The sequence below is a fragment of the Globicephala melas genome, chromosome 18 (genome assembly GCF_963455315.2).
Source record: "Globicephala melas chromosome 18, mGloMel1.2, whole genome shotgun sequence".
Classification (NCBI taxonomy): Eukaryota; Metazoa; Chordata; class Mammalia; order Artiodactyla; family Delphinidae; genus Globicephala; species Globicephala melas.
In genome coordinates this window covers 67,013,752-67,036,725 of record NC_083331.1, presented here as the reverse complement: position 1 = coordinate 67,036,725, position 22,974 = coordinate 67,013,752, and the positions used below count along the sequence as shown (strand labels likewise).

Here is a 22,974-nt window from a genome sequence, read left to right as displayed (position 1 = left end):
GAGCCCACGAGCTGCAACTAAGGCCCGGCGCAACCAAATAAATAATTTTTAGAAAAAGAATTTTCTATAAAAGACTCCACTTTAGGCCAAGGGTACATCAGACTTTGCATTCTATAGTACAGACAATTTTTCCTGAATTTTTGCACTCACATATCAATCTTTTATATGGTATTTAATAAACAGACTTAACATTATTTTTAGCCAGCCTGCTCTTCCTGGATACTTAGATCAGTTCCAATCTTTTAATTCTGCCACGGCTCTCTTTGCCATTTGTCATTTCACATATTAGAATGTACCCTTAAGATAAATTCCTAGCAGTGGGATTCAAGGTAAAAGTGTATGTGTGTGTGTGTGGTGTATGGGGCTCTTATTTTTCTTTATAAACACCATGAAATATAATACTGAAAGCTACGTGAGACGTATAATACTTAAATGACTATAAAGCAAAAAGCACCAGTAAAATGTTACCAACACCCCTACAAGTCCCTCTGTTGCCTCTACCCTTTATAACCCTCATCATCCTTCCAGAAGAAATTACTGTATTCTGTGGTATTCATTTAATTATCATCAGAAAACATGCATTTTGAAGAACTGTAAGCCAAAGGGAAAAAGAATCCAGGATGAGCTCTAGCACATGTAGCTTTAACAGGAAATCCTGTAAGCCTGGCTTGTCTGAAGCCAGCTTCTCGCTCTATCTTAGCTCACGGGTGCTGCTTATAAGGAACGACATAAAAATAACGTGAGAAACAGAAAGAAAGAGTTGGTGATGGGAGACAGAACATGGGATTGTACTCACCACAGGGCGAGTCGTTGCTCAATTTCCTTGAGAAAATTTGTATGAAATTTGTGCAAAGGTTCAAAATTCGGGAAAATGAGACTTTTCAAGGTTTCGGGCATGGAGTCCTCTTTGCTTACTGTGCTCTGAAACCACTGGGAATAAAAAGAGGACACTCTTAGAGGCGTTAAGGTGAAGGATGAAGGTCTGCAACTCTTCAGACGTAACGCTGCAGCCCACCACGCGTGGAGGCTAAAGGGCTTTCCTGCCGCGTCTGTAGAATTTCAAGAGCACCAAGGGCTTTCAAGCTTTACTGCTCTCCCTCCTTTCATTAGGTGGGGTAAGAAGTACCCATCTCTTCGTTACCGCTTCCTGAAGTTTGTTACCAATTGACTGTGGAAGTCGGGACAAATCTCTGAAGTGGGCAGATACTGAAATCAAAACTTCCATTACGGCCAGCTCACTCGGTCATCGCCGAGTTATACCACTTCACGCCCTCTGGTTTAGTCCTTGAGAAACTTCCATCTCTGCTCCTTCGCTGAAATGCTGAGCAGGAAGATGGCTGAACCAGAGAGGTGAAGCCTCTGCCTTCACACACATGACTCATCTCGCTGACCTGAAGTCCAGGTGGGTCCCACAATGACTGCTGAGCACCTGCCCAGGTCACCACAGCTGCCCTAGAGGCACAGAAACCCAGCGATTCCAACTGACCTCCAGTGGGCTAGGCTCCTTCCCAGAATCCAGGATCGTGAAGTCATCTGCCATGCTTTGAATTTGTTTCCAAGACTGAACAGGACTGATTAATAAAAGGCAGCCTTTCGGGTAGATTTTGCTGACATGGCTCAATTTATTGGCAAAGCTAAAACAAGGCTTCTACTTCGCCTCTGAGGTCTCCACCAAGCAAACATAAAGGGCAAAACATGCAATGTTCTCCACCGGTGCAGGCAGACAGTAAAACGTTTCATTTTACATTTCTCCACTTTAGAAACTTCCTTCCTTTGCACTTAAAGATCACAGTTATAAAAGCTTTTTAGAGCATATTCCAAATTAAACATACTATTACTGCCTAATTTCTACAACCCAGAACCAAAATTCTTTTAATTGGAGTCAGAGAACCCGACATTTAATTAGATCCAGCTTGTCTCCTAAAGCTGAGTATAGGCAAGATAAATTATGTCATCTAAGGCTTTAGGGGAAACGCTACACATACCGAAGTGATGACTTCGAGATCCTTCAGATACGTTCTCTCAGTGGTGGAGACTTCCTTAGCGATGAAGTACGCTTTGTCAGTTGGAAATCTCTGCAAAATCCATTAAAAGAAAGAAGACATAATCATTTGAGCCTACAGTCTCTAAGCATGTCCTGATTATAAGCAAGTCCTAACTACAGTGATACGCTGCTAACTTACGATCTTTGGTTGACTGGTATCAAGGCTAAATAAACTCTCATCTATTCTCCTTTTTTGGTGTGAGAGGAACTAGGATAGAAAATGGATTTCTATGATGAGAAAACTGCCTAGGAATGTTTCCTTCCATGTAAATACCACCCGCAGTGAAAGGCCTCGACGAGTGTGTTAGCTGCCACTGAGGACTATTCATTCAATACTGGGCACCTGAAAAGCTAATTACTTAGGATAATGGAGTGGTGCAGGCTTCAAGGAAATGAATGAAACAGAAAGCACAGCAGCCTTTGTCCTGGGCGTCTGGGCTGGTGCTACTGACTTTCAGGAAATGGAAGTTACATTGTTCGTGGGACCACGAAGGGTACTGATCCAAAGGGACGAGGGTTACAGCAGCTACAGCCCATTGGTTAGGCGGGCAGGCAGCACTGCCCTAGAGCAGGTCTGCCACTGGTTTTGCTTCTCTTTAACCAACAATTAAAAGGAAATCCCTTGTTGTTAACCATCTTGCTTCCCACAAGAGTCCAACCGATTCCACCTCTGGGGATACACACAAAGCAGAGATGAGAACAGATACTTGTATACCCACGCTCCCAGCACATTAAGACGAAATAGACAAGAGGAGGAAACAACCCAGCTGTCCATCAATGGATGGAAGAATACACAAAATGTGGTGTCTCCATACAATGGAATACTAGTCAACCTAAAAGAGGAAGGACATTCTGACATGCGCTACCAACATGGATACACCTGGAGGACAATTATGCTAAAGGACATAAACCAATTACAAAGGGACAGACACTGTATGATTCCACTTATACGAGGTTAATGCCTAGGGTAGTCAGTTCACAGAGACAGAAAGCAGAACGGTGGTTTCCAGAGGCTGGGCGTGGGGAGGTAATGCTCAACGTGCATGGAGTTTGTTCGAAGGATGACCGAGTTCTGGAAATAGTGATGATGGTCACACAACACTGTGAGTGCACTGAATGTCACTGAACGGTGTGCTTAAGAATGGTTCACATGGTAAATTTTATGTGTGCACTGAATGTCACTGAACGGTGTGCTTAAGAATGGTTCACATGGTAAATTTTATGTGTGCACTGAATGTCACTGAACGGTGTGCTTAAGAATGGTTCACATGGTAAATTTTATGTGTGCACTGAATGTCACTGAACGGTGTGCTTAAGAATGGTTCACATGGTAAATTTTACGTTATGTGTGTTACTGGAAATGACAACAAAAGATCAACAGGCGAGCGCCTGCCATCCCCACACCTTTCTCCGGCCGTCGTCCTCGTCGTCAGTCCGAGGGCCCGCCTGGTCGTTCAGCAACGGGCTGACCAAGGGGGAGGCCTGCTTGGTGTCGGGGCTCAGGTTGGGTGACAGGACGGTGCTGGTGGGCGCAGCTCCTCCCTGCGAGTTGATGGACAGCTCTGAAAGGTGAGGGCTGCCAGTCAGGGAGCCTGTTTGGGGATGAGAAGTATTAAAGAAAAGAAAAAAAAAAAGTAATTCCTTCTGGGACCTGGCGTCCACTTACAATTTTCACCTAATCAAACCTATAGAATCTTGACTACCATATGGCGCACTTATGATGCCCTTCGTGATTTTCTAGTTTTTTCCCTAAGTTGCAGCTGCCTTAATCCTAAAGATACTATTCAGTGGAACACAGTTATGTCATTAATGATAAGGTGAACTCTGCTTAGAGCATAATTACAATAGTTTAAAAGCATCGTGTATCTGCAAATAGGATCTTCATCTCCTAACTACTGCCTTAGCTTCTAAGAATTACTCAAGAAAGACAGTGTCTATATCACAAGGAGACGTGGGAAGTGACCAGAAAATAGAGCTATTCTAATAGAAGACTAAAGGACTTGGGACACCCAGGACAGACTACATCTTGGAACAACGGGCCACAGGTAGAGAAAGGGAAAGCAGCCACCTCCCCATTCTACGAAGAACAGAAGCGAGCTTGTTATACCTGGTGATGTCACTCCATGTCTCTCTCACTGTTTGGGACAGAAACACTAGTATCACAATTACAGCAAAGGTGATCATTTAAAAATGCAAAGCTGGAGGTCATTACATTATCATAATTCCCCTTTATGAGTCAAAAAATGATAGGAAATTAATCATTCCTCTGAGAAGGATACCACAGTACATAACAGGAAAATGTATAATTACCCGAGTCAGCCAAATGAGATGATGTACACATGAAACTCTGTGCCAACAGAATTTTGCCAATACCGATACCTCAACTTTTTGAAACTACTAATAAAATGAGATGTTTCAAAATCTACTTCTAAACTAAGTGTCTTGCCCAACAGTTTTATAATTCTAAAGCAGATCTGCAAAAACTAGGATCAGGGTAAACAACGTTCCAGTAGCCTGCAGTCCTGTCAGTTACCATCATAGGGAAAGACGACATAAACGCTTTCTCCATTTTCCAATATACAGGTTCATGCTCATGGCTACTCAGCACAGTTATCGAGGATCTCGGAAGGAAAGGGGAAGTGCGGTTTTCCAGGAATCCCCCCATTTTCTGGACCTCTGTCCTTTCTCTCTGGATTCATTCATATTCACTCGGAAATCACAAGACAGGGCAGCCTCGAATGAAGCTGACGGAGTTGGGTAATGAACTTGATCCCAGTATGAATGAACCTTGCAGAAGCCGCCACCAGCCCCCACCCGGTCCCAGGTTGACCAGCTAGCTGTGTCACCTACACACGGGTGAAAAGCCACCATGCCCACAAAAGCAACGGAAAGCAGACATCCTGCCCACTGACTGCTGGTCAGTACAATCATCCCTGAAGAACAAGATTAGAACATGTCAGGTAAAGTCAGATTCCAGAAGTTCGCATTAAAAAATAATCCCTCCGTTTAAGTTCCTTGCGTTTTCGTAGACATCATTAAAACAAAGTCCTGATGTGAGACAAAGACGCAATCACCCCACACACCACCAGACCCAGTAAAACCCGGAGAAAAAGGCCAGAAATTGCTTCACAAATGTCAATTTTATTGACACTAGTGCACAACCGAATACAATCATTTCGAGAGAATTGGAACTTGTCAAATAGAAATAGTGACAACAATCATAACTGCAATTGATTCAAGGTACTACACTATTCTCTTAAAAAAAAAAGAATCACAAAAAGAAAAATGTTATCACTACAAAGAGGAATTAGAAAAGAGAAATTCTGGCAGTCTGTCTGGAGATCAAAACATTTCATGCATTTGTGAGTTGCTATTGGAGGGTCACCTTTTATTTGTCCACCATCATCTGGCAAAGCATGGGGGCTTACCTTCAGCTCTCACACTACGTATGAGACCAGGTGAGGCAGTGTAAGTGAGAACATGCCGGGCCTTGAATCTGCAGTGACGTGGGACAGAAAAAGCGTTCGCCTCCTCATTGAAAGAGTTGGAGCCGTGAACAAAAAGCAGTTAGAAGGCTAGCTTGAAGGAGGCGTTCAGGTGGGGAAACAGTACTGATTAGTCCCTGGACGGCATCCAGCAGCAGATAAAAAAGCAAGTGCCACATGGCGAGGGAGAAAATAAGGGGAAACACACTCGAGTGCAACCATGTCCACCCTCCAAAGGTCGACAGTTGCCCTTGTGCATTTCCCTGGGGACACTTCAGTTTGGTAGACCTAGCGGGCCAGAAGGGTGAGCTAACAGACCAGGGCTCCGGGAGAGGTGTCACCCTGCCAAGAAGGCAGGACACACTGCAAAGAAGATAGCAATCTAGAAGACACCCCACTGGAGCACACTGGAGACAGGATTCAGAAAGCGGGACACCGAGAGTGAACCTGACGACAACCGATGTCCCTATGTAGAGTCCGGGGCAGTTCTGGGTTCAGCTACGTTCTCACTCACGTGGCCTAAAGGTGTGTGTGACACCGACGTTACACGTGCAATACACAACCTTGGAGGATGACCAAATTAGGGTAGCCCATTTCCATTTCCTGAGAGGCGACTTCAACGGGCTTTGTGTCTACTAACAGGGCCCAAGAAGGCCAAGGCGATGAGTGTATTTAAATAGTAAGACCAATAAATCAATAAAGACCAAGCAGCCTGTTCTAGAAATCTATCAGCAATGCTAAGGAAGGGAAAGGTCCCAGACTCTGAGGTTCCATTTACCAGTCTGAGCCACATCCATGGAGAATAGCCTCCTTCCTCCCCTGGCAAGAGAAACTCCTCAGGGCTTCGAAAATTCATAGATGACATGTGTCCCAAACAAAAATCGGTGGCTCATTTACCATTCAACAATCAATGGAATATGCTGACGAGAGTAATCAGTAGAATTGGCAGCTTGGTGAGTAACTAAAGTTCTCTTTCGACTTGGAGCCAGTGTATGACGAGGGTCTGTACAAAGTGGTGTCCACGCAGGGCCTGCCCTCGGGCAAGTGTGAAGGGTAACTAAGGTCACAGTTACTAGAGCTACATGTGACCAATTTTCACTGAAGTCGTCCATTTGACAATAAAAGCCAACAAACATGGCGATGTTAGATCAAATGACTCTGCCAGGTTTCTGCAACCTTAAAAAGCTGCTCCCATCACACAGTCTGTTCCCTGCCTTGAAGACGCAGCCCTGGGCAATGAGGAGAAATGGTGACGGGTGTTCACGGCTACTCCATGGACTGATTAACGCCTGGCAATTTTTATCATTTTCCTCCTCTGTGGCAAATTGACACAAAGGAATTTCTTTCAGCAAGGGGCTCTAGGTAAATAACTTGGGGCGGGGAGAGAATCTTCTAAGAAACCACCTGGATATTAAGGCAAGAGGTGGAAAAAAGTCTGAAGAGATTAGAAAAAGATCAGTTACCGCCCTAAGTCTGGAAGCTTTTTGATTCTTAAAAGAATCTTTTCCTATTTTTAGAAATTGCCCTGCAGGTTTTTCGGCATTCAGTTATACGTCTGGTTAACGACTTTCAAGTCCCTCACCTCTACCAAATAATTTCATGACACGCCTCCCTTCGCCACCCCCAGATCTCCATGTCCCCGCGTCCACCCTTAATCTGTACCAACAGGGCTGAGTTTATGTCACTCCCCCGGATTAAACATGCCTTCACTAATGCTACTCTCGAGGGGGGCATTTCTGGTAACTGCTTTAAAAAATATCCTTTCAAATGTACACATTCTCATGGCACAAACAAGTATGGAACTTCAAATTAGCACTGCAATATGCATGGATTTCAATTTATCACCCAGTCCAGAAACTGGGTTAGCTGCTCTATGTTTTTAATGTAATATACATTCATAATTCTTCTCTCTGGCTGCACAGGGGAAGTTGGATTTGCAGCCCCACCCAGACTGGAGCATCTCTTGACCAGCCCTCCACCAGAGGCACATAAAACAGTGGGAACATGGTTTATGATCGAGAAGCCAAACTCACGCCTGCCTTCCGAGCTTGGGACTGGGTACAAGCCGCCTAGTGACCACCTACTTCCTCTGACTATACTAAAAGGCTTAAGAACAAACTCACACAAGCCTGGGGAAAGAGAACTCTCTAATCTGTTTCTCCAGTAATGAAAATGGCATTTCAAATACTTAGTTGTACCTGTCCTGTTTTAAACTAGTCAAATAAATTGGGAATCCTCATTTTTAATTAGATAAGTGTTATTTTTCCTGTTGAGGGAACCAGAAAACCTGACAACTTTAAAAATAGTAATCCATAGATTTGGTAAATATGAAAATATCTGAGAATGAGAATACAGATGAAAATGAGACTGCTGATTGCTTTCTCAAGTCCTCTTTTCAAAATTATAAAAAGTACAGTTATTTAAAAAGATAGATGCCACTCATCTATTGTGATTTGTCTCCTGCCGTTTGCTTCTAAAATATAGGAGATTGTAACTCTATGTACCCAGAATATGCTTCAAAGGCACACGTAGGAAATACATTACAGAGGCAGGTTTGCATTTATTTTTAAAAAGCCTCTTTTTACATCCACAATCTCCCTCTAAAAGAGAAGACAAACCCTCTCTGGAGATGGTCTGCATTTGAAAGCCAGTTACCAACAAAAAAAAAGGTCAGTACTGTATTGACTCAGGAGAAGCCTCCAGACCAGGCAGGATTCACTCTAGTCTGATAACTAAGCTGGGTCCCACCCCAATGGAATATGTGAGAGAAAAAAAAAAAAAAGGGCTGACAATGTTTCATTGAAGTTACAAGATTCCACAAGAAAAACCAGGTTATAGGATTACCAATCATAGCAGGGTGGCCTTCTTCTCGATAACTTAGGTGGTTGTGCGTAAGGTACGGGCTTCTTAGACCAAGTTCCTTGAAGAAAAGTTTTACAAGCAGCTAAACATCATTACTGTTCATCATCAAGCAATTCAGAAAAGCAACAGAAATGCAACTTGCAGGAAAATAAAGAGAAATGCTGCTAATGGGAAAATGACAGCGAATGCACTAGCTTGTTCTCGTTTATGGGGAAAAGATAAAGGAGAATTCTCCTACGTATGAACACGGTGGTGGTGCTGGCAGTGTCTGGGCTGTGGGGGACATGGTGCTTCACACCAACGGAAAACACCATCTTGTACTCGGGACAAAGCTTCGGCCATCGGTCGGAAAGAACGGTTACAATTGACAGTTTTTACAGCAAGATACCTGTTAGGACAAGTAAAAGCCTCTTCAGTGGAGATGAACAAAAGCTATTAATCCCGTGCATACATCGTTACATGAGTTTGGCCTTCCATGCTTAAAGAATCGCCAAGCTCATTGTTACTGGAGAAACCAGCCACCTTCCCGGTGGAATAAATCCATGCTTTCGTGAACTACTGCACTCCCAGCCGTGGAGAGGAGGTAGAACCAGACAGCATCTGTGGGAGCCTACATTCTGGGTAGACAGCAAACCACAAACAGCTCACTGGCCACGAGGGGCCACCTGGGCTGAGCTAGAGAGGTCTTCTCTGCATTGCTACCTATCCCCGCTCCCCAACAAAGCACACATACACAGCCAAATTCGCTTATAAGCTGTGGAACGTCTGCCATCCCCATTGGAATAGATGGTGTCATTCAACATAGGGAGCCAGTCCCCTGGTTAGCTGTCTGAGCTCCGCCCACGTAAGCTGCTGCCACAGATGCTCTCTGTTTCCATGAGCCCTGCCCCGCCCTACAGAGATCCTGGCTCCCTTCCAAGGACCATCCCCACCGCCACACAGCACAAAGTGCAGGCCTGGAGAAGATGGAATCAGAAAAGTGAAGTCTTCCGTTCATCTTCCATTTCCCCACCTTTAGTGAAATATGGTACCACCGAGCATGAGGCTCAGGATGCCTCCGTGACAAGGCTTGCTGTTTAGTGATGCAGCATCATTGCATTCTAGAAGAAACAGGTGTTCCAAGTACAAACTGGTATTCAGTCATGTTAAAAAAAAAAAAAAAAAGACATCAGACAGTGCTCCAACAATGCAGGGAAGAGAAGGTACACCATGCTTTGAGGATAAAAGACAGAACGCTGAAAAAAAAAAAAAGTTTTCTCTTAGATAGGTACATGCTGACCACACAGTGCATACCACGGCACAACAGAAAAATGTTTTCTCAAATTTATTAAACAAATGACAAAAATGAGAATGAAGTCCCCAGCCTTGTCTGTTGTAAAATTAATTCAGCGTATTAGAAATTTTTAATAAAATATTAAATGTACACACAGAGAGAACAGAAGGGAACTGGATTAATAACGCAGGCCAAGCTTGTGAGATTGGGTTAGTCAGGTTTTCACAGCAACCTTCCAGGCAGAAAGGAGGTGAGGGTAAGGGACTGAATCCACTGGCCATTCAGGTGCGTGTGTAGAGAGCAGCGGGGTGTGTGTTCTTGACTAAGGAAAGCCTGTCTTTGGTCTTTCTATAAATCTCTGCGGGCAGAGTGACAAATGCTTTCCTTCTTACAAAGGAACTGCAAGGCCCAGGACAAAGCAATTGTTGGCCCAGTTTCATGAGCCAGAAAGGTCATCTGGGAATACTGACAGGCCCATCAGAGGCCCCAAAATGACCCTTCTACTGTTTCCTATTTGAGAGTCAGTTAACAACCCCAATTTATAATAAAGCAGGACTGCCTCCAAACTCCTGGTACCACTAACACCTCTACCTCTTACTCAAACGTAGAGTTAATTACTGTCCGATGCTTTGTTATAGACTCCCCCGACCCCCCCCACACACAATGGTCCTTGCTCCCGCCTTAGTACTCTTGGTTTATGTTGCATTTTGCAGTGATTTCCAACTTCTATTCTTCAATATTCTGAAGTTCCTGCACCTGACCCCTAGCAACAAGCTCACGTAATTCTCAGTACCATGTCCATGACTGCATTAACGACACCTGCCTTGAAGCTAACCTTTCACACCAGCTCTCAACTACAGACTTAGATCAGATACCCTCTGTCAACAGTTGATGTTCAATCCTCCCTACTTTCAAATACCAAACCACCCTAAGACATATCAGAGCAAGCTGATCTAGAACCCACACGAAGACGCCAAGGAGATGCCTTCCACCAGAAGTTATAACCGAACACCAGAGGCCAAGGAGATCGCCAGAGGCTGCTTCCAAGGCTACGCTGTGACGTGGGCATCATTCAGTCCATCTGCGCTGAAACGATCAACGAATCAGAGTCTCTTCAATTTCTAAAGCTTTAAAAAAGATTCACTAATTCTACCTTAGCTTCCACCAGGGTGTTTAACTGCTTTGATTGGGGAAAAAAAAAAAAAAATCCCCCACGCTGGAAGTTTCATCTGTGTTTTCTGGAGTGACATGTTCTGAACTTCATGAAGCAAGACCTGTTTTTCACAACTCTACTCACCTCCTCCCAAATATGTATCTGACACACAAATCAGCATTTGCAACTTTTGTTTATAGAGGAAATACTTAAAAATCCCTAGGTTACACAGGAAACAATAAATAGCTCTTTTCCAAGTATGTATTCCAAACAGGTGGCAACCAGGTCACTTTTGATCTTTGATGCCTACAACCTTAGCCCAAACCATCATGGGTATTTTTTGTTTTTCATTATTATTTTTTTTAATAAAAAGAGAGCTGCTACATTAAGTGGCATGCTTATTTTGATCTAAACGTCGTGGCTTCATTTTAACAACTAGCAACTGGTGTCAGAGGTACGCACAGTGTACACTAGAGACCCCATTTCCCTGTATTACATTTCATTCAACTAAACAGAAACAGATGGAATTAGACTAACGAGGAAAAAGCAGCGCCAGTAAATTCTTTAAATGTCGCCAGACTCCAGTTCTTTAATCACTTCCTTCTTGCAGAAGTTCATCCGCTAGTACCTTTCCTTCCGTATGTTCTTATGAACTTGGCTAACACGGCTGAGTGTAACCTCAGAGAGCTGCCAGCAACAGGTTATTTTGACATGTTCACCTCTTTCGGGTTCAAAGAAACTTTCTCTATTGCAAAGACTGCATTGAAAGACTCTTCTGCAGTTTGCTTTGTAAAATTGGCAGCAATACAGTGGACCCTTGGACAACACGGGGGTCAGGGGTGCAGACCCTCCGAGCAGTGGAAAATCCATGCATGACTCATAGTCGGCCCTCTGTGTGTATCTACACTTCCGCATCTGCGGATTACACCAACCTTGGATTGTGTGGTACTTGGAATCTGTGCGTAAGTGGACCTGTGCCATTCACACCCGTGTTGTCCAAGAGTCAACGGTAGACTCATCCCCATGAAACTAGAGGAAGGCCAGCCTTAGAGTAATTAAGCTCATCAGAGGAGGAATGTTTATAGACTACAAAGGAGAAGATCCAGGAAAAAAGAGCCTTTCTTGGGGATGCAGCTCAGACAGCTTTAAATTCTGGTTAATGAAAATGAGGGCCTAGGCAAAGAAGAGTGATCAAGACAGAAGCAAATAAACTCAAAATAAACCTAGTAATGAAGGGGACCCCAAGTTTCTTAATTTAAGGCTGGGCCTACCTGTAGCCCAATCACTCACTGATGACTTCAATTGCACCAAACCCATACTGTGTTGAAATAGGGAAGAGCATTTCAAGTGGAACATGTGGATTAAAACCCTATGAACACTGGTTAAAGCTATGAAAATGGGAGGTGATGCACATTCACAACAGCTTTAACAAAATTTAAAATGGCAGCTTAATATTTTAATTGCTGCTTCTTTTAGGAACTGCTTGCCAACACAATCAAACTGACTCCACAGCGAAGACGCAAGTGGGGTTTCTGATTCAGCTGAGGACAGGCTGGATCTCGTATACTTGGTGGAAATTTCAAGAGGCTCATGCTGTATTTTGGGTTTGCAGTCCTAGTGTGTGTGTGTGTGTGTGTGTGTGTGTGTATATATATATATTTTAAAGCATTACTTGGTTTGAATCTTCAAAGAAGTTCTGGAGCATCAAATGGAAATTATTCACATTTTTAAGTGCCGGCCACAGAAGCACCATTTGGTGAGATAAATCTGTGAGAAATTTCCAAATACGAATCACATATGTGGAGAAGAATCTGGCTCCCAGACTTCCTTTAACTAAATGCCTGTCTAATAAAATAGCATCCTGGCATACAGATGACTGGTCAAGGAGCTGGGGCAATCCACTGTAAGTTCTGGAACTCATTAAATGCAGTTCTTTACGAGAATTTCTTGCATTTTTATGCTGCCCGAACAAGCAGCAACAAAAATCAGTCACTAAAGAATGTATAATTTACACGTTTTGAAATACTATCTAACAAAAGATATTCATGTGCGCAGGCCCCAGAGTCGCCCTGAGTGGCTTGAAGATTTCTGTTTCTATATTTGGTTTGTCTTCCACCCAAGGCTTTAAGACATCATTGCACAGGAGCAGCCGCTATCTGAAGACTTGGCTTCCTTATTGATGCAGGCGACCCCTACACTAGCTGTTGCCTTAGAAAAACTGGCTCTGACAGGTCTTGGGAAACCCTTTGGAAGTCTGAAAGAATTCACAGGTCTCTAATCTCTGCTGCCTATTGGTCACACCCAACCCCATCTCTGATCTTCCTGCACTTAGTTCAACTTCAGGCATGTGCCTGCCCTTCTTAAACCACACAGTGAGATTCCAGAGGCCAGGGAAGGACTTGGGGACCAGAGTCTCACAGCAGGCAGAAGGCATGGAAGGTGTGGGGCGCTGGGGGTGGCATGCAGCCTGCTGGCTTTCTCTGACCTCCTCACCTCAGTGGACTGGCTCTACCTTCAGACTCAAAGAATGTTTAGGTTTACTCACTCAGCAGCTCTCTTTACTAGTGCAGGGAAAGCTCTCCCAGAGGCAATGAGTGAATATTCCCAGCACGTCAGAATAGGTGGCTTTTGAAAAAACTACACACCTTTCCCCACCCCCACACCCCCTTTCTTTTAAGCACTGTTAATCACATCAGAATTGCCACCCTCACAAAGACTGACTGAGAAGCAGAAACTGAGTTGCTTGGCTGGTACAAAACCAAAGCGGAGAAAAACTCTACCAGTGACCCTAAAAGCAGAAAATCTCGTCAATATAGAACTGGGTACATCACCGTTGATCAGTTGCTTTTGAAACACTTTGGATAAAAAATCATCTCTTCGGGGAAAAAGCAAAACAAAATAATTACTGGACTATGTTTTGCTTTGGGGGTTTACATCTGATGATTCACATTCTAAGCCAGCTAAGTTAATACCTTCTGCTCATTCATATTTCATGATCAGACTGCTGTATGATTAGAGGTAAAAAGAAAACTCATTTGAACACACCACCTTCACAAATAAACCACAGATTCCACATGGGACTCTGCTTAACTCACGTTTGACTACTTTTTTATATAGCAAATTGACACCTTTCTCTAAGCTCAAAACAGAATAGGCAAAAATGGGCTATAACTGCAAAAACCCCACAATATAAAAAGCAGTAGTTCTTCCTACCTAATATGGACTGTAATAACCTAAGTCTACATGATTCCTGATCTCCATATGATTTTAATTATTAATCCATACAAGAGTCACAAAATATAAAATACTGAACTCAAAAGGTCCTAGTGCATCTAGCTGTCACACAGAGTAAAACACTGAAGCCCAGAGGCCAAGGTTCTGGTTTTAGATTTGTCATGCAACGGCTGTAGGACTACGGGAAGTCTCTTCCCTTCGTCAGAACAAGGTTTCTCATCCATAAATAAAGGTTTAACCTAGGTGACCTCCAAGGTCCCTTCTGGCTTCAAAATTCTGTGACTCTGTTAAACATGTAAATCTAAATAAAGCAAAAGATGAACAGACTACTTCAGTGAACATCTTTCAAGCTATCCGATAATCAACTTGATTCATCAACCATGCACTGAATCAAATGATCAGGAAGATAAAGCAAAAATGTGCGTAAAAATGGATTAAGTTTTCAGAATCTTTAAAATCAACTTCTCGACATTCATGTGGACAGAGCGTCACGTGTGAACCACAGGGTCTGTCAATATTTCTGCTTATTCAACACTGTGGCCAAATTCTACTGTTTCCCTAAACTTGCTTAGTTCTTGCCCGTGACAAAGCCACATGATGAGTTTTAATAAGGCCACTCGCGTGGCGGCACCTTAGGGCTGAATCATCACTACAACTCTTTTCAATAATTCTGTAGTTACTCAGGATCTAAAATTTTTATTCTACAATTTATCTTTTTTTAAAAAAAGTACCAAAGACTAAAAAGTACCAAAGAGCAGGCATGAAGAAAAGCATTTCATTGGTGATGCTCTTCTTACTCGGCAAGCAAGCCAACATTTCAGCTGACGCTTCCATCACATTCCGCTAGATTCTAGAAGGCAACAGTGTCTGGCTCAGAAATGACCCTGGCAGCCTAGCAGAGCCATCTGGGGACCCCAAGGGGCACTCCAGACCAATTTGATCCAAATTTCTAGGGTCAGGGCTCAGGTAATACCAATTTTTTAAATGTCCCAGGTGATTCCAAAGTGCAGCTAAGGCTGAGAAGCAATGCAAGTTCCAACCAGGCTTTTCCATCTGAAATGCAGAAACGCTGGGTGAAAGGCACTGGTGTAGATGGTAAGATTTAAAAAGAAACCAAACCTCTCACTGCTTCTACTTTCTTTTTTCTTCACAGAGAAGCAGCCAGAAGACACTGTTCCTGAGCGTGTGAGCGTTAAGAACGTGCGTAAAACTCCACCAAGGGCAACGAGACCGGGAAACAGCCCTTCTCGGTACTGCGCACTACTCAGAGGCGAAACCTTGAGTTTGCTAACCTCCTGGCGCCAACAGTACCTACCCTGCATCGTTATTCAGCAGCATCTCTGTGTTTCACCAAGAGGCTCTGACGGCCAGGGTTCTTCAACACCTTCTTCAACCATAACTAACGTTGGACCCATGAAAGCAAACCCAAACCAAACCAGCAATCTCATATCGATTCCAGTTCAGGAAGATTTATATCATTTCACAGGAAGTCTGCAAAGAATCATCCCAAATGCTTCCAATTAAAATATTCCCTAGTCTTATTAACTAATATTTCAACAACACTTCATTTCAACTAGCAGCCGACTGACCTTTGGCCTTGAGTTTTGTCAATTCCTCGCTTTATGAGGCGCAGCAAAGCAGCCCTTCTTTTAGAGAAGGGGTTCAAAGTAAAACCCACACCTTTCCTGGGATCTCAGTGATACTTTCGTCCCAATAATCAACCAGATGGGAGGGTGATCTGTGTACACAACTGAAGATACACAGAAAATTTCCACGGAAATACAGTACACTATACACATGATCAGATTCATGACAAAGGATGTCTTCCTAGCCTTCAGCCAGAAAGAGAAACAAGCTCTTGGTAACTTGTCGTGATGTGTGAAACTCTGTCCTTCTGAAAGATCTGAGAAGCCAGGCGTGCCCTACCCAAGCATGTGCCTGCCCTAAAACCTCCTCTAACAAAGGTCGATTAGAAATTAACAAGCCACTAGGACAGAGCATCTCCAGGGAAACCCTGGACGCATAACTCCAGGTTTCCAGCCCTTGAAGACCCGCCCTCTGGTCTCCTCACTCATACTCCTCTCCGTCCTCATTCAAAGGCAGGCCACCCAAGGACTTCTTTCTCCTCACGCCGGAGGGGGAACTCAGCACAGCTGGGTTACCAAACACGAGGGGCTGGCTCAGGGGGCTGGCCAGTTCAGAGTCTGAATCACTGGATTCAGTCCCACTGCTGGTGGAGCCCTCGGTTATTTGCAGGGGTGCCAGCTGGGCTGCCTTGCCAGGGGCACACGCTGACTGCGCCATGGGGATCCTCGAGGTCGGACCCACGAGAGGTGTACCATTAGCCAGCGTCCTACCTTCCGAAGCGGCCGGGCCGGCCGGGCCGCCCTTTCCATGGCCATCAAACCTATCCCCTGCCTTCGGGCTTGATGCTACCTGGCTAAGAATGAGTGGATCTGTCTCTGACTTATTATATCTCAGATTCCTTAAGTGGGGCCTTTGTAAGACGGGGGAACCGTCTTCATCACGAGGACCCTGGCTTGGGAGAGGATCTCCTCCCACACTTCTCTCTCTATAGTCATGTGCGTTTTCGGAAACATAGCCTTGGGACCCGGTCCTGTCCCAACTCATACTTGGACTTGAACTTCCGCTGCTGGGAGACAAGGGGGTGGCCAGGGGACTGTGACCGCCTGAGGCCCTGAACATCTCATCTATCAGAGAGCTATGTCTTGGGAGTCTGGGGCTCCCACTCATGTCAAAGGTGATGTCTGCTGAATCATCATCGCGGAATTCTCTGGAAGGAGGCCGGGAGGACTTCGCAGAGTGAAGGGAAGCCCTGCGCCTAGCCTCTATTTGCCTCTCATCCCTGGACAGCAGATAAACACCACTGGTCAAATCACCCTCATAGTTGTCATTTGTTTGGGACCGTGACCGGGACGCTTGTTCCCTGAGGAGGTCGTATTCACTGTCTACGTCACTGCAGTCAATGAAAGGAATGGAAGTGTTGCTGCCTTGGGCAGCCCTGGATGCTGGACCTGTGCTTGGCTGCGGGGGCCGAGGTCTACTCTGCTGGGTCCTGTCCTTAGCGACCTCCTCCTCTTCCTCCGTCTCCGCCCTGCCAGCCCCGTCTGCCTTCGTGCTCCCCGCCGGGCTCCTCTGCGGAGTGGGGTTGCGCTGTGGCCCGCGCTCATCGGCCGAAGCGGGCGGGTCCCTTCCCGGCTGGCAGCTCTGGCCGCCCGGGGATGCGGCACCTTCTCCGAAGGTAAGGCTGGCGCTCTGCTGAGCCTGGGTGGGGCGGGGGTGCGCGAGAGAAGGGGGAGGGAGACAAAGAGAAAAGGGAGAGGTTACACCACGGCTGGAAGAGACAGAGACGCGGAGTCCAACCTAACGGCATCTCCTGAAGCATCGAGTGGCCAAGGATCGCCAAAGAAGGCCTGCCCTCCCCGGTGTTAGAACAAAGCACCCTGTCAGGAATCGGGCACTCCTGAGGCTGTCTGGTCAGCATCCAGAACGTTTTCTCAGGGTGTGGAAGCCGACAGCGCGGGGTCCCCGGCAGCACAGGTGAGGCAGTGCCTCTGCTTTCCGGGACCGGCAGTCTCCTCTTGGGCGTCCCAAGTTTCTATGGAAGAAGATGGTCCTTCCGGCCCACAGGGGACTGACTTCCTGAGGGGGTGGGGGCAGGCGGAGGAGGAAAGGCACCGTGGACCTCCAAAGGCGAGCTGACACGGATTTCAGACAAATGACAAAAACGTCTTTGTTTCGATGCCTAAGGGCAGGACGGGCAGCTTACAGGCTCTCTGGATTCGCACAGGGAGACTGCCTTCATGTTCTTTCCCAACAAAGTTCTCATTCTCTTGTAGAGAAAACCCTGAGAGCTCATCCAGAGACCAACTCCAGGGAAAACGAGCCCTGGCCACCCTCAGAGCGAGAGCGGTGCTGTGTCTCGCTGCCAGCTGTGGTCGCCGCTCTGTAACACGAGCCCTGGGAACGCACCGTCCGGTCCTGCGCCAGCGCAAGGTTCTGACCTTGGCAGCCGAGGGGAGCTACACCCGTCACCCCCGAGCTAAATCCCGATCTCTTCACACAAGCGCAGCCGTTTAGCTGGAGGGTGGGCTCAGCTCTGGCCCTGGATGGTTCCAGCCCTAAGCTGAGTTCAGGCCAATAGAGCAAACTTCCCTGGGGCCAGGGCATGGGAGGGAGAAGGGGAAAGGATACGGGCCAGGGCGAGAAGCACAGAGCCCGTGTCTGGTCAGAGCCAGGGCACACAGCTAGAGCCTCCTCCAGAAAACACCCCGAAATGGAAGGATGAAGAACAACAAAGCAGACTAGGAAAGCCAGTCCCCAGCAGAGGACGTCTGGTGGAAAACAGCTATAAGAGTGACTATCACCATCACTGACTTGTTTTGGCACTTCTGAGTTCGGCTCTGCAGGCTGCGTAGCAAGGCTTCTGATGGAGTGAATCTTGCTGTGTTTCCTGGGAGAAATCACACGAGAGAACTAAAGTTAGGTGAATTGGGTTTTTTTCCATTGGTTTCACATGAAAAATAACGGCATGAGGCATTCCCCAGTAGTGAAGGCACCCGAAGGAGTCTGGATAAATGCTCCCTGGAGACAGACCCAGTCACCCTTTCTGTATCACTCGTAGGATTCGGGGGTTGCTTCAGCCTTGAAAACGTTCTCAGCATTCCCAGCTCCCACTGCAGTGGTCCAGCCGGTCGGGAGTACTACCACTGAACGCTAACTCTCTAGTTACGGGAAACGTCATTGGGAGGGAGAAGCCGGCTGGGCCCGAGCACGCTCTGATTGCAAGCCCTGGCCTAACAATACGAAATCGATTGGTGTGTTCCGGGTAATGATTTTCTAGATCAGTTCTACAACAGAGGCTTCTGCCACTAATGAGCCACTCCTTCACAGCACTCAGTTCAGAGAAAAGGCCCTGCCCCAGGAATGAATTTATAGACTCCACAGTAGAAGAAACTGGTTTTTAATGCCACCAACATCTTCCCTTTAATCTTTTCCTTCCCTTAGTGTGTCGGTCCCCAGCTTCCCAGGGGACAAGCATGAGAAACTTTTCAGGTACTCAAACACATGAAACCACATAAATATAGAGATTAAATTCCAATGTCCATCCAGCTTTTCTTTAAAATACTCCAAAATAACACACCAAGGCTCCTGAGCACGCACATTCTGAGTCAGAGAGAGGCAGACCCCTTCTTATACGATCCCCAAAAGATTAATCGTGGATTGTCCGGGAAAATGATGGGGTTTGCTTCGCTACATCTAGATAAGCATACAGATAACCTTCTGAACATTACATTTCTATGTACAGGGAGGGAAAAACGACCCCAGACCTCCGTCAGGAGAGATATACAAGGATGGTCAAGGCAGCACATTTGCTTCAGCAAAAGCAAAACAAAACACCAAACAACCTGAACGTTTCTCAACAGGGAATCAGACACCTGAAAGGTAACACTTTCACAATACCATAAAACGCTTAAGATAGATCTCAAAATCAGGGCAGCTTTAAAAAGCAAGACGCATGATTACGTACAATGTAATACTGATTATATAAATGAAAAAGGACACCCCCAGAGCAGTTCTGCCTGTTCTTTTTGGGTGCATGAATATTTCTAATAGAAGTAACAGGAATTAGGTAGTTGTTGCCTCTGGGGAGGGAAGGAGGGAAGTAACGAAGGCTGTTGGTTAAAGGGGGTTTTCACTACATCTGTAACCACAATAGCTGCAAATAAGGGAAGAAGAAATAAAATCCTAGAAACCAAAGTTAAAATGTGACTAGTTAATTCTAAGTACTATGAACACGGGTGTTTGCTGTATCCTCTGTGCTTTATTGTAATTTTTAAATGTGTTAAACTGAAAAAAGAAAACCATTAAAACAAACACTTGCAACTGAACAGTCATTGGCGCACCATCCCTTCACCCCTGTACCCTTTTCTTTTAGTCCCTCTGGGCAGAGCAGTGCTGAAGGGCAGTGAGCTCTGGAGTTGGATGACCAGGGCCCACTTACCAGCTCTGAGACCTGGGCGAGTTACTCAACATCTCTGAGCTGCCATGTCTCCATCTTTAAAAAGGAAATAAAATAGCACGGACCTCACAGAGCAGGTATGAAGACTCCATGAGTTCCTATGTCTAAAGGGCTTGGAACAGTGCCTGGCATACAATAAGAGCTATCAGCATTTGCTAACAACAGCAATAAATCCTGTTTCTCTTCAATCAAACGTTACTGAATTTAAGAGTTTAGAGAACTCTCCTCAGTACTCTGTAATGACCTATACGGGAATAGAATCTAAAAAGAGTGGATATGTGTATAACTGATTCACTTTGCTGTGCACCTGAAACTAACACAACATTGTAAATCAACTACACTCCAATAAAAATTAATTTAAAAAAAAAACTAAAGAAAAGGGTTTGCAATTTTTCCAATTAAAAAAAAAAAGTGTATAGAAATACTTCCAATTCAAATCCCCAAATATTTAAGGACTCACCGGTGAGTAGGTTTTTACAGCGCTTTACCCCCTCTGTCAGCTCGCGTTCCTCTTGCATCCCTGCCCTCTGCTGGCTTCCTTTCACCCTGGAGTTCAGTGTCCCCCGGGCCTCAGCTGTTCCTAACACTGAACCGGCCGAGACTGACCGGGCGGCAGCGATTCTCTAGCTCACCGGGCCTGGGGGGAGCGATGCTTAGCCGCTTAGAGCACCACTGCCTGCAGAGAACGACTCCTCTCAAACCGCAAGTGGCACTGACGTTTCTCTTACCTTTCAAACTGCACCTTCTTATGTCCTCCTTCTTTCACATAGTCGAGAACCTGCTTCTGAGTCCGGCCACTAAAATGAAGACCACGAGAGGGGGCGGAGAAGACAGCAAGGCGTTCTCATTTCACACTCAGCACAGCCCTCCACCATCCTGCCTCCCTCCCACAGCTGGGAGACGCGGGAGTTTTCTCGGCTAGCCCGGGATGAAGGCAGTCCCAAGAGAAACTGTGCTTTTGCGTCCATTCTGTCTCCTGATATTTCCCTTACACACGACAGAAAAAGTTCAGTGAACTCAACAACTTAACGATTCTGTGTTTGATTATTAAGCAACCATCCCAAGAGCCTGTACACTTCATGAAGGCAGGGATAGCTCTGTTCACAGTGTACCCCCAACACCTAGAGCAGAATCTGACATGCAGTAGACACTCGAAGACTGGTTGAAAGAATGAGTGAGAAATTGAACCAGTGATGGGCAGGTCTACAGAGCATTCGGTGAAGCTACAGCAGGTGTTAACAAGGTGCTTTTGCTTCTACAGAGAAAGGAAATCCTTTCTGAATTAGAAGAGTTCCTCTAGGCATTGTCTGTGGCTGGGGAGACTGCCTAGTGGCTACCTAACGTTCAAACCGAACACAGCAAGGGGCTGCCAGGAGCCTTTTGCGATGACCCGGCAAACATGCCATCAGCCAAAGCTCTTGCAAGCCAGCTTTCCCGAGGAAAGTCTTGGGGAAAATGACCACATGGCAGACGGAGAGATGTGAAGCAGAATCCTTACCTGAACCGAAACGATGACCCTCGGCTAAACAGAACAGGCTTTGGCTTCGGTTTGGGCTCTTCAAAAAGTCTAAAAAAGGCATGATGTTCAACACAGATTTTCCAGAAGGATTTGCAGAAGTCCCGACTGGCCATTAGGAATTCCAAGGTATCCTGGTATGAGCTCTAGAAAGAGAAAATAACACTTTGGTTTTTTCCATTACCCAGAGACGTTCAGTTACAGTACGGGAAAGGGGGCAGAAAACAAATTTGTCCAGTAAAATTTCAATTGTGTATTTTATTATAGCATGACCATAAATCCACCTATTTAGTAAAACACATTTGTTCCTCATGACGAAATACAGTCATCATCGTTCAACCATTTTCTTCCCCACTTAATTCCTTAGAGGAACACACAGAAAATGGGGATACTCAGCAGAAGTTACAACATTCCCTCTGACAGAAATCATAAACAAATGCTGTTTACTTGGCTTCCATTCCCTTCGTGAAAAAATATCCAAGCACTGAAATGCCTCTTCTGCCCCCTTAAAATAACTGAAACACATTTCTTCCTTCTGTTTTCTCCCCCATGGTTCATGCCAACTTTGAATATTGTGCTTAAGCGTTTTCTCCATCAAAAAGCATATGGCTCAGCCTCCAGGTGGCCCCAGGGACCATACAGGAAATGAACATTTTTTCTGGAGCACTGAAGTATCACCCAAGGCTGAAAAATTCATGTCCTTTGATTTGGGAAAGGGGATACGGTAATTTTCTACTTCCAGACTGAATGTTCTCAATTTAAGTGACCGTATTATATAAACACATGTTACCACAGCCCTTAACATTCTCAGCGGTTCCAGCCATTTGGGGAGAATCTCACAGTTCTCGGTAGTGCAGCCTCAACTTACAGACGAGTCGTGCTGCAGTACCCAGTCTTCTGGACTCAAAACGTGTGTTCTCGTAGAAAACAACTTCCAGTGGGTGACTGCTTCCCAAATCAGGCCATAAAAACCTATTTCATCCATAATGTAACCAAATGACTATAAACCTAGACTGCCGTTTATAATCTTTTTTTACCCCCGTGGGAGAAAGCAGTCCAGTTCTGGTTGGGGACATCAGCACCCTGGCGCCCATCCATCCCTAGTTTTATGGCAGATGGAGAAGACGCTTTCTTCCTTCTCTGACCTGGCGCCACGTGAGCGACATCTTTAGAGGGAGGGAAGTGTGCTAGGGGAGGGGCCGGGTCAGCTCGTGAGAGTGCGCCGTCATGGGCTGGGGACTACAGCAGGACCGCCCCTGGGTGGGGAGGGACAGACCTGGAGCACGGCAGGATGCTGACCGGGCTGTCGAGGTGGCCGAGGCTGGAGACACGGCAGCTGCACAGGAGGGGGCGGCCCGTAGGTG

The 22,974-nt window shown here is 45.6% G+C and overlaps 1 protein-coding gene across 1 annotated transcript in view; it reads right to left on the bottom strand.

The window, feature by feature from the left end:
• Positions 1–22,974, bottom strand: part of FARP1 (FERM, ARH/RhoGEF and pleckstrin domain protein 1) — a 290,467-nt gene that overhangs the window by 42,547 nt on the left and 224,946 nt on the right. The window contains exons 10-16 of the mRNA XM_030856865.3: positions 21,593–21,756; positions 20,823–20,891; positions 18,450–18,525; positions 17,087–17,336; positions 3,449–3,636; positions 1,986–2,075; positions 797–930 (exon numbers count right to left, since the gene is read on the bottom strand). Of these exons, the coding sequence (XP_030712725.2) occupies positions 797–930; positions 1,986–2,075; positions 3,449–3,636; positions 17,087–17,336; positions 18,450–18,525; positions 20,823–20,891; positions 21,593–21,756 (971 nt within the window). The remainder of the gene's footprint in view (positions 1–796; positions 931–1,985; positions 2,076–3,448; positions 3,637–17,086; positions 17,337–18,449; positions 18,526–20,822; positions 20,892–21,592; positions 21,757–22,974) is intronic.